This window comes from Mizuhopecten yessoensis, unplaced genomic scaffold, assembly GCF_002113885.1.
Source record: "Mizuhopecten yessoensis strain PY_sf001 unplaced genomic scaffold, ASM211388v2 scaffold7047, whole genome shotgun sequence".
NCBI lineage: Eukaryota > Metazoa > Mollusca > Bivalvia > Pectinida > Pectinidae > Mizuhopecten > Mizuhopecten yessoensis.
The window spans coordinates 17,607-29,461 of NW_018406854.1; the positions used below are offsets into that span (position 1 = coordinate 17,607).

At 39.0% G+C, this 11,855-nt stretch overlaps 1 protein-coding gene across 3 annotated transcripts; it reads left to right on the plus strand.

The window, feature by feature from the left end:
• Positions 1 to 1,310: 1,310 nt before the first annotated feature.
• LOC110452990 (GTPase IMAP family member 7-like) lies at positions 1,311 to 11,204 on the plus strand. 3 transcript variants are annotated; one of them, XM_021501777.1, is made up of 5 exons: positions 1,311 to 1,384; positions 3,911 to 4,736; positions 7,153 to 7,281; positions 8,883 to 9,083; positions 9,511 to 11,204. In XM_021501777.1, the coding sequence occupies exons 2-5, from the start codon at positions 4,652 to 4,654 to the stop codon at positions 10,488 to 10,490; spliced, it is 1,395 nt and encodes a 464-aa protein (XP_021357452.1). In that variant the 5' UTR covers positions 1,311 to 1,384; positions 3,911 to 4,651; the 3' UTR covers positions 10,491 to 11,204. The 3 variants fall into 3 exon arrangements, with proteins under 3 accessions (XP_021357452.1, XP_021357454.1, XP_021357453.1); XM_021501779.1 differs by lacking the exon at positions 1,311 to 1,384 and adding an exon at positions 2,927 to 3,240; XM_021501778.1 differs by lacking the exon at positions 1,311 to 1,384 and having other exon boundaries at positions 3,669 to 4,736.
• The last annotated feature ends 651 nt before the right edge of the window (positions 11,205 to 11,855 follow it).

Consider the following 11,855-nt stretch of genomic DNA (forward strand, 5'->3'; position numbering starts at 1 on the left):
CAACACCACGATTGCTGACGGCTTGTGGATAGATGTACATATCAAGAGTAAAGATATTCTTCTTTCTTCTTTATTTTTACGGGGACTCCATCAATTTTGATGTTTATGCCCTCGGGGCTCCTATTGCAGAGGCGTGTAAAAGGGGGATATTTACAGTGATTATTATTGATTTTTTGTGATTTTTTGTGCAAGGTATAGATATAAGATAAAAGCTGACGTATGTTTTTAGCGTGTGATGAGGGCTTCAAGGGCTGCATAGGGTAAGTGTGGATTGAAATCCTCTGGTGTTGTGCATTGTACTACTGCTATGGGAAGGAGATTCCATTGTGTTATTGTGTGTGGGAAGAATGGATATTTGTAGGTGTCCTTTGTAGCAGATATGTGTTTGTATGCGTGAGGGTGTGCATATCTGGTTCGAGGGTCTACGGTGGTGAGTATGTTTGAGTTGGGTTTATGGCTACTGTTTGGTGCACAATTTTGTGAAAAAAGGATAATTCTTGTGTGACAGGACCGAGTTTGTAGTGTTGGCCATTGGAGTTTGTGGATCATATATGTTACGGAGCTAGTGTTGTGGTATCTGTTGTGTATTTTTCTATTTGTTTAATTTGGTTTGTGTTGTGTGGATCCCTAATGGAAGAACAGTATTCAAGTTTTGGCCTGAGTAGTGCTTTGTATGCGTGTTCTTTTATATGTGGTGAGTTTATTTTTAAGTTGCGTTTAAGGAAACATAGGGACCTATTGGCATTGGCTGTGATGTTGTTAATATGTTTGTCCCATCGTAGTAAATGTTATGCCTAAGTATTTGCTGGATTCTACTTGGTGTAATGTGTGGCTGCGGAGTTTGTAGTCATGGTGTATTTTGTTGCGTTTCGGTGCAATGTTGAGTATGTTGCATTTGTCAGGGTGACATTTCATTAGCCAGTCCGTCTCCCATTGTCCTGCTGCGTCAAGGTTATGTTGTAGTTTTAGTGTGTCTTCTTTGTTGTTTATCGTCTTGTATAAGATGCTGTCGTCTGCAAACAGTCTAAGTGTACTGTATTTCCTGTATTCGTGGAAGTCATTGATGCAGATGAGGAAAAGGATGGGGCCCAAAAAGGTTCCTTGAGGGACGCCAGAGGTTACTTGTATTTTGTCTGATTGTTTGCCCTCGAGTACTACTGTTTGGGTGCGGAATGAGAGAAAGTCTGTAATCAATGAGAGTGTGTTCCCTGTTATCCCGTAGTATTTGAGTTTGTATTGTAGTCGTTTGTGTGGGTCTTTGTCGAAAGCTTTGGCAAAGTCCATAATGATGATGTCTGTTTGTTGATGTTGTTGTTTAATGCGAGATCATGTATGAATGTGGTGAGCTGTGTTTCACAGGATCTGGAGGATCTAAAGCCATGTTGTAGGTCATATAATATTGTTTCATTGTGGCGCTTGTTATGATGTGTTCAATGAGTTTACGTGTGATGCAGGTTAGTGAAATTGGTCTGTAATTTGCTGGGTTTACGTTTGCGTGTTTCCAATCTGATGGTAGTGCTCCTGTAGTGAGTGAGTGGGTGAAGATTTTTGTGAGAATGAGTGCTGTGATGTCACTGAATATTGTCAGGTCCTGTTGCTTTATGTGGGTTGATGTTGTTGAGTAGTTTATAGATGCCTTGTTCTGTGATGTGTGTTTCTGGCATGAGAGGGTGTGGAGAAGGTCCTTTGTCTGGTATGGGGCAGTCCTGTTTTGTGGTGAAGGCAGATTCAAATTGTTCGTTTAGTATGTTTGCCTTGCATGTAGTGTCAGTTTTTAGTTGTCCGTCTTTACCTAATGCGGTTATGTCGGTGTTTTCTTTTTTTTTTTGTGGTTTTTATGTAGGAGAATAGTTTTTTGAAATTGAATTTTGTGCAAGGCGAGGGTGTGCTGGGTTCGTCTATTGGTAGGTCTTTTATAATTTTTTTTTAAGTAGTTAAGATATGCGTTGCGTGTTTGTTTTCGTAGTTATGACTCAGGCGTCGAAGAAGAGAATGTGTTATCCAAGGGAGTTTGGATTTGTATGTGATGTGTTTTTGAGGAATATTTTTGGTGACTGAATTAGCAAGTGTTTTGAACATGTTCCAAAGATTGTCTGCGGTTTGGTTAGGTTGTTCGTTAAGTTTTGTGTTTAGAAGTGTGAGGTCGTTTCCTATGTTGTTCCAGTCAGCCTTGTTGTAGAGGTATATGTTTCTAGGTTCTCTTCTTATTCTTTTCAGTCGAACGTCAATTTCAGTGTAGACTATGTCATGGTCAGATTTACCTATAGGTGGTGTGGTTTCAGTCTTGTTAATGATTGATGGTCTGTTTGTAAGTGTCAGGTCGATTATGTGGTTTCCTCTGGGGGGCTTTGTCTTTATTTGTGTGAGGGAGTTGTTGTCTATGATGTCCAGAAGGTGCCGGTGAACTTTTTGTTCTTGTTTGCCTGGTATGGTTGTGTTGTTTTGCCAGTCTATGTGTGGTAAGTTGAAATCTCCACTTACGAATGTAAGTTGTGTTGTTGTTTTGACCTAGTTGTTCTAGTGAGTGTCCTTTGTCTGATGGTTGTCTATAATATGCTCCTATGGTGAGATTGTGTGAAGTCGTCATGGAGATGTTTACCCAAATTGATTCATTGTCTGTTTCTAATTATTTAATCTGGTCTGTGTGGTATTTTTTTTGTGGTTGCAAGTAGTACACCTCCGTGGCTTTGGCCATGTTTATTTGGGTTGCGGTCTTTTCGGTAGACAGTGTATTCGGTGACTGAGAAGTATTCGTATGAGGAGATTGTGCTGTTGAGCCATTTTTCTGTTCCTATTATGATGTCTGGTTTGTGCGAGTCTATTATTTGGTCGAGGTCAGGTTTTTTGTTGGAAATGGATTCGAAGTTAATGGTGGCTATGCGTATTGGTTTAGTAAATGTGTTGTAGCTAGTGTCAGTCTTGTTGTTTTGTTTTAATTGGTGAGGAGGATGCTGTGGGTAGGCCTGTGCTGGTGGGGTCCTCATGTAAGCTTGAGTGTATGCTAGAGTTGTGAAGTCGTGAAAATCTGTTTGATGTGTCAATGCTTGTGTTGTCAAATATGAGGAATGATTTATTCATTTCCTGACAGACGACATGGAACCAGGTGTCACACGTATCACAGCATATGGTACTGGATTTCCATGTGACTGCTTTGCCACAGGTACCGCAGGGGTATCTAGGGGCTCTCGGACCGGGGTTTAATTCTGTATCTGACGATATGGAATGTAGGAGGATGAAAAGGTATGTGCAGCTGGGTTTGATTGTCTTATGTTTTAGTCTTGTCAGAAGGGATGGGTATAGTGCCAGGTAGTGTGGTTGTGTGTGTGTCGGTGTGACGGCGAGTGTAGATAGGCCTAATGAATGGTCGATGTCTATTTTGTGTGTTGTTCAGAAGGCTAGGAGGGCTATGGCTAAAATAAATGATGTGAACTTCATTGTGTGTTGTGTATCACAGTGTATGTGTCTAACCTGTACTAGAAATGTTATAGGCAGGAGGAGATGGAACGGAAGCGTCGGGTTTGTTGATATAAAAACCGGAAGTTGATAAGAATGGGTGTGAGAGATGGCGAGAATTCAATTTTGGGTTTGGGGGCCAAGAGAAAAGATTGGGAATAAGGTATCAAGATAATAAGGGAAGCGAATCTTAACGGTAAATGGAAGAACGGTATGTAGTAGGTATAGGGGGAAAGTGTGAATGGTTATGTGGGGTAGAAATAGACGAAAATTAGGGGAAAATGACCGTGCTCGAAGAAGGGATGTTACGTGGTCACGCATGCGCAGGAATCTCGCATTTTATGATATAATGGTTGCATTAGTAGTGTTCTACTCCTTTAGTAAACACATCTTAGGCTTGTTTCGTAAACGTATAAAGGTGCAATTGAAAACAATGTAACTTTGCATATATTTTCAGGTAGCGTAAAACAATTAAGACAAACATGATCACGTGATGTAGGCAATCCGTAACCCCACACCTCAGGACAGCCTTTGGTATCAAAACTGAACAAAGCGGCATAACTCTGTATATAGTGGGATCACCAGACCCGATTGAAGTGTAGGACACTTCGCAAGCCTAAGAAACATATGGCGATTCGAGGTGACAGAGAATAACAATTTATAACGAAAATGAGTTCTGAAAATTCATTCACAGATCATTCCCGATCCTACCCTAAAACAGCTTCCTCGTACAGAATATGCTTAGAACTGAAGTAGCCATATTCATGACTATCACTGTTGACAAAGGCTGATTAAAAATAATTTTGGTTTCTTATGTACGTTCTTATCTCATGGCTTGTTAGATTTTTTGTCTAATGACAAATCTCACGGAAGTCGGGCACCTGCATGAAGCCTTAAGTCGATTTGTTATCGCGTTTATCCACGATCTCCAACTGTCAAGTTGTTTAGTTGATAAACAAACGTGTGCTTAAACTACATATAACATATAGAAGACTTTACTTCCCCGACTGACTCACTTTCAATAGACGTAAAAGTCGACCGACAATCTTAATGTTTGACCTTTGCGACTATTAATAGTATAGGAACAATAGTGATTTTAAGTGATTTTCTTCCGCATCACATGTATATAATGTGTGGAGTTGGCGTGGACTTGTGGAATTTCCTTAACACGGTAATATTTACTGGGTTTATATGTTGAATGAGCACATTCTGCCATTACATGTTGCTGAGTATGGAGCCCGAGTATCATAACGTCTCCATTGAGTGCCCGGCTACCAGACAATGTAAGTACTGTCACTGTTGTCTACGGGCTATCATCAACCTTCCCTGATCCGTCTACTGTTTTGTAGCTAATCACTATAGCTCCCTCTCTCTCTCTCTTGTATTGTGTAAGCACAGTATATTGCTACATGTACTCCCCCCCCTCTCTCTCTTTCTCTCTCTTTCTCTCTCTTTCTTTTCTTTTACTTTATCGAAGGCTGGTTTCCACTATTTCCGTTCTTTTGGGCCCTATCGTCAGTTTCTCTTTGCAATTTTGTAAGTAATATAATCACTCTGTCCCTCTCTCTGTTATTTTTGTTAAATTATCTCTCTCTTATTTCCCTACTCTGTTACTTCGTCGGCGTATCATCACCCCTCTGGTACTTCGTAGGCGTATCATCACCACTCTGTTACTTAGTAGGCGTATCATCGCCACTCTGTTACTTCGTAGGCGTATCATCGCCACTCTGTTACTTCGTAGGCGTATCATCATCACTCTGTTACTTTTCAGGCCTGCGTATCATCACCACTCTGTTACATCGTCGGCGTATCACCATCACTCTGTTACATCGTCGGCGTATCACCATCACTCTGTTATTTCGTTGGCGTATTATCACCACTCTGTTACTTCGTAGGCGTATCATCACCACTCTGTCACATTTTAGGCCTGCGTATCATCGCCACTCTTTTACTTCGTAGGCGTATCATCACCACTCTGTCACTTTTTAGGCCTGCGTATCATCACCACTCTGTTACATCGTCGGCGTATCACCATCACTCTGTTACATCGTCGGCGTATCACCATCACTCTGTTACTTCGTTGGCGTATTATCACCACTCTGTTAGTTCGTAGGCGTATCACCACCACTCTGTTACTTCGTCGGCGTATCATCACCACTCTGTTGCTTCGTCGGCGTATCATCATCACTCTGTTACTTTGTAGGCGTATCATCACCACTCTGTTACTTTGAAGGCGTATCATCACCATTCTGGTACTTCGTAGGCGTATCATCACAACTCTGTTACTTCGTAGGCGTATCATCACCATTCTGTTATTTTTGTTCATTATCTTTCTCTTTTATTTCTCCTTCTTCACCCTCTCAGGTGTTTTTTTGTAGACGTACCATCAATTTTTGTTTATTTATTTTTGTTATTATTATCTCTCTCTCTCTCTCTCTCTCTCTCTCTCTCTTGATAATTCGTGGGCGTACCACCACTTTACCGTTGTTACTCGGCATGCTTGTCTATTTTCTTAGCTATAATTTTGACTTCTTATTTAAATCCTACTCATAAAATTTTATTTACGTATGACATTTGATATTTATTGTCTGGATAAAACTAAAATATCATCATAGCCTAGACGATATAAACAGCACAGTCTTCTATAACTCCGTGAACTAGTTATGTAAACACAACATATTTTGCTTCTCACATATCATATTTATACACTGCTGCTTTTTGCAAGCTCAAAGACTACAATTTGCATTTTCAATGGCATTGTGATACAATATGGCCCTAGAGACACTAGATAAACAATTAATCGCACAGCATGTATACAGAATAAAGGAAACAGTTCGGACAAATTAGTACGATACATTATAACATTACATAATTTTAATTACTTAGCAAATTCTGAAAAGCTTCAATAAGTGATTACTATGTGTGATCATCTACGTAAGGTCGTCAGTATTAACCGCGCTGTAATTCATGTTAACATTGTACAGTTTTAGTTTAAACATATTTTATTGACAACATATTGACAAAGGGATTAGTCCGTACGTTTTTCCAATTTATCAATTGACTTCTCCCGTAATACAGACAAATATAATTATACACAATTGTCACATGATGGTAAGAAAATTAATATGTTATTAATGAATTGGTGACGTTACCAGAAACGAGCATAAGAAAATGCAAAGGATGTGAGATTCGCAACACAGATAAGACACAATATAAGAGAATTAAAAAAACACCTGTAAATACAATTTTGAAATCTTTCATATGACAATCAGAGTATGAGAATATAATACTTTTATGAACCAGAAATAAGTACAAGAATCAACCAGATATGGACAAACTTTCCCTTTAAAAAATCATGAAATGTTGCTCATTTGATAAAAATCACTAGAAAGCTGATTAAAAATGTCTGTTGTCTAGTTAATTGCTATCTTCTGCTACGGCAAATACCATATATAATGCATATTCCAATTAGCCTGATGATACAAAGATAATTGTTTTACCAATTAGACATGTCATACATAGGTGTGCTTTAGAATATTTTAAAATTTCAATGCAGATAATTTTACCGTAATATAAGAAACAGTCTACTCTGGAGTGGAATCCGGAAATTTTCCGATATTCAGAAAAAAGCAATAGGCGTGTTTAAAGACTTACAACCCTTGGAACTACATTGCTATATTTTCCCTCCAAATCCTATAGATGACGACCCTAAGTGGGAATGTGAGGAATGTGAATATCTGTGTAGTTCGGACGCTGTGCTTTGTGAAGGCTGTTTTGCAATTCGCCATCAGCAGAAAGTAAACCCCGTCGTCAAATTAAATCAGCGAGGTAAGAGTTTCTTGTGTTATAAAAACAACAACATGTTCCCAAATCATGCAAATGCAACGCAGGGAATGCCAAAACAAAAAAAAAGATGTTTTGCCTCCGTTTTTTTCTCGGTCTAAGGCCTTTTACTATTTGTTTTGGTGCCTTCGTGTTTGATAGTATTGTATTTTTGTGCAGAATTTATGTTCCGACACTTACTTTGAGTGTATGTTGTGGTTTCCGTGTTTTATTTGTAACTATTAGATACCAATATCTATTGTTTACGAAGCAAGGTAATCTTAGTGGAGAAATGATATAACGTAACTTGCCATTTGGTATTTAACTCTACGTCAGCCGAAATTCTGATATATTTATATCAATTGTTATCTTTCTCATATCTTCCTGATAGGATATTTCGTCTAAGGACATCCATTTTCCTCATATAAATTATATATTGATAGCTTAATAGTTTTAAATTACTGGTCAGAAAGTTTTCTTAGTCTGCTACTAAGGATCAAAATAAGTATGGTGCTCACTGTTTTAACCAACACTTTAGTTGATGATGATCAAATATACACATTTATGGTTGGCCGTGATGCATATATGGGATAAAGTAAATGTATTTTATCGCCTTCCATACTTGAGAACCTAGGTTAACTTCCGGTTGCAGTTGTCTTCCCAGTTCCTGGTGATGTATGTTTGCTCTTATATACATGTTTAAGAGCCGGCCCCGTAACAATACTTCGCCTTATAAGCTTTGAGACTGAAGACAATACAAATATCTGTACCTGTTCTGATTGTGGTTCACTAACAACGAGCGTCGGAGTATTAATGTCGCAGCATATTTTGCATTCAATGGCTACGTACCAAAATACCAGGAAATTCCGGCCAGATGCTTCCTGTTGATCCATAAAATACTACTTATTAGGTTTATATCACAGGGACCTGTGAATCTGTCACAGGGACCTGTGAATCTGTCACAGGGACCTGTGAATCTGTCACAGGGACCTGTGAATCTGTCACAGGGACCTGTGAATCTGTCACAGGGACCTGTGAATCTGTCACAGGGACCTGTGAATCTGTCACAGGGACCTGTGAATCTGTCACAGGGACCTGTGAATCTGTCACAGGGACCTGTGAATCTGTCACAGGGACCTGTGAATCTGTCACAGGGACCTGTGAATCTGTCACAGGGACCTGTGAATCTGTTACAGCTATATTTGGACCCTAAACTAAGGTGTTCAGAGTAATTTTACATGTTTTAGGGGTTTAGGTCGACTTTCGGTAAAAATGACACCCCCAATGATCATGTTATAGTTTACATAGCCTAGATGCTTCAGTCTGACATTGTAAAAGAAAAATAAAGGTCGTTATATTGCCCGATTTCTATTATTAGCAGTTTCTTCACGTCTTCGATTGTTAGTGATTCACATTTTTTCTAAAATCATAGCGACTCTGACATGTAGTATATGTAAACATTCTTTCGCTTTCGGCTCTTTGTGGTGATATCGAGGTCCTGATTTATATATGTTTTCTTCCTTTGTATCTGTTTGTTTCACTCAACTTGGATTTGTCATTTTGTGTGGAAACTCATGTTTAAATATTTGACTGTTTCTGAATCGTAGAGGTAGAACAGGAGACCCGGCTGATACTTATCGGGAAGACTGGTACAGGAAAAAGTGCTACTGGAAACACATTACTTGGGAAGGAAGCCTTCCGCTCGCAGATGTCTTGTGGGTCGGTGACTAAAGTATGCCGGATGGGGACCAGCACGAGGTTCGGACGCACGCTCTCAGTGGTCGACACTCCTGGGTTGTTTGATACAGGTACATCTGTTTAATCAACGTTTGATTGACATTTAGTTATAACAGTTTTAAGGTAAAGTATGCAAATTAATTTCACCTTAAATATTATAAATAATAGAGATTAAGATATGCGCAAGTTTCAGCGAGTCACTGCTATGCTTCGCTGACATTCTGCCAGCTTGGTCACTGGTGGCGTTAGTGTGGGGGTTACTTCCCCTTGTTCATCGTTCTTGCACATATTCCTGCTAAACCTTTTCACTTATGACGTTCAAATAACAAACTTTTAATTCTAATCATGCAGAGTTATATGTGCATTTAGGGTTAATTGTTATGCATGGTTATGTGGACATCGGTTATTAAATTAATTCCATGCAATGCCATTTTGTTGTACATTTGTACATGCTCATACATAAAAGTTTTTAGAATGTCACATTTCATACATTTTCAGGCCTTAATAACGACTCTATAACTATGGAGATTTTGAAATGCGTGGGGATGTCCGCCCCTGGCCCGCACGCAATACTCCTGGTGGTTGGAATCACTAGGTTCACGAAAGAGGAACGTGATGCCGTTCGGATGCTTCAGCACGCTTTCGGCGAGGAAATGAACAAGTATCTTATTGTTATATTTACCCGCAAAGATGAGCTCGACAGGTGTAGGAAGACAAAATACCACCTTTTCAACGAAGCCCCACCAGAATTAACAGCCATTTTAAAAAGCTGCGATTTTCGTTTTCTTACATTTAACAACTGTGCTGAAGATACAGAAGCTGAACATCAGGTTCATGAACTTTTGAAAATAGTTGATAAAATGGTTAACGAAAACAATGGCAAATGTTACGACAGCAGCATATTTAAGGAAACGGAACAAGTTTTGAAAGACAGAGAAAATGAAATAAAAAAACAATATGAACATGCGGCTGGTGAGGAACTAAGCAAATACCGTAATCGATTACGTGAGAAATATAAGCCACAATTAGACTCGAATCAAATGCTGCAACAAACTTTTCACAAGGAGCTGGAACAACATAAGAATTTTCGAGATAACGCAAATAAGTTTCTGGAGAATTTACCAAAAGGCCGTGATCTAAATCTACAAGGGCCAGCAACTCATCGCAGTCCAATGTTGAGTTCATCCAGCTCGTCAGATGAACTTCATGAAAGGATGCTTGGCTGTGAAAAGAAATTACGCGAGCTCCAAAGCCAAGAAAAGGACATGATAGTTTCGATGAAGATGACTTTTCTAGCCAGAGAGCAAGAAATCAAACAAAAACTTAACAAAATGAAACAAGAGGTTCGCCACACAGTCAGAAAGGAAATTGAAGATGAAGATCGTAGCTTTCTTAGACGAATTTGGACTAAGATGGTACAATCTGGAAAGGACTTTGTTGACAGATTTGAACGGATTTTCCGTTCAAGAGAAAAATGAAAGAGACGATTGTTTCATTAGCCATGTATATAGAAACAAATATTTAACATTTAATTTTAATTAATGAATGTTGAACTTAAGTGCAAACATGTATAAGAATTGAACGGCATTGTATTTCATCGATAACAAACATTTTTATAAAACCCACTACTTCTTCATGGTACATTTGCTATATTCATACCGTTCAATCATTCTAAAGTTTTGGTCATCATTGACATAAATACAGATATACCCCATTATGTTTATTTCTCTCCCTTCTTCAGCTTCGTAACTCTGACTGCGTTTAAATTAGCGTATACGCAGTGAAAAAAGGCTCGTCGGATTGAAACAATATGTACTTGTTTGAAATAAGGCGCCGTTCACGGTTCAGTGAGATAACAGGTTGGTGACAGTCGTTGTTTGGTTCCTTTAACATCTGGTAACATGGAACATATTACATGTAGGTATCCATTATCTTTAATCGTAAAACAAAGGAATGCTGACAAACTTCATAAATTAATCAATTCAAATTGTTATATTATTGCCGACATACTTGGAAGTATCGTTCGATAGACGACCGAGCTCAGGCGTTCTCTATGGTTCCGTACATTATATGTCCAGTGTTGATTTTTAAATTATGTCGACATTATTTATCTACGGAACTGTTATACAGGTACCTGATGATTTTTGTTCATACAAGGATTGTGCAGTTACAAATAAAACGCAAATTTTCAGAAGTGTTCAAATTATATCTGTTTTTTGTTTGTTTTTATTTTGTGTGTGTTTGTTTTAATAAGTAAGCGTTGATATTAGAGTTCCAAGAAATTAGAAGAATTTCACATACCTGTCAAGGTAGGCAAAACATTGCTTACTAGTCATGATCAGTGCATGTTTGGAGAAAGAAGAGGCCTGCTGTATTCCACTGCATGGTCGTAAGAGGCGACTAATGTTCCCCCTTTCTCTGTAGAATGGGGGGATTATTTATTCCTTGTCTTTTGTTAAGAGGATATTGAAGAAACCAAGAATAGACTTGCTGTATCACATTTTGTGTATCGTATAAGCTGACTAATGTGCGTCCCCTTACATAATCCGGGGATGGGTTGGGATGTTCTTCTGTGTTTTTTACGAAATGGACATGGGAAAAAAACACAATTGTTCTTCTGTCCCCAATGCAACACTTGGGATGACTTCATTTCCTATCTCTCCTATCTTCATTTCTTTCTACTTTCTCTTTAAGGCTGTGTCTCCCGTCGTCATACGACCTTGGCTGTTGTGTCTCCCGTCGTCATACGACCTTGGCTGTTGTGTCTCCCGTCGTCATACGACCTTGGCTGTTGTTTCTCCCGTCTTCATACGACCTTGGCTGTTGTGTCTCCCGTCGGCATA

Bases quoted from the DNA above. Each gene is read 5' to 3' on its own strand.
- LOC110452990 (XM_021501777.1), top strand. From the start codon at position 4,652: ATGAGCACATTCTGCCATTACATGTTGCTGAGTATGGAGCCCGAGTAT. The intron at 4,737-7,152 runs GTAAGTACTGTC...CAAATCCTATAG, and splicing joins GTGCCCGGCTACCAGACAAT to ATGACGACCCTAAGTGGGAA. The intron at 9,084-9,510 runs GTACATCTGTTT...ATACATTTTCAG, and splicing joins TCCTGGGTTGTTTGATACAG to GCCTTAATAACGACTCTATA.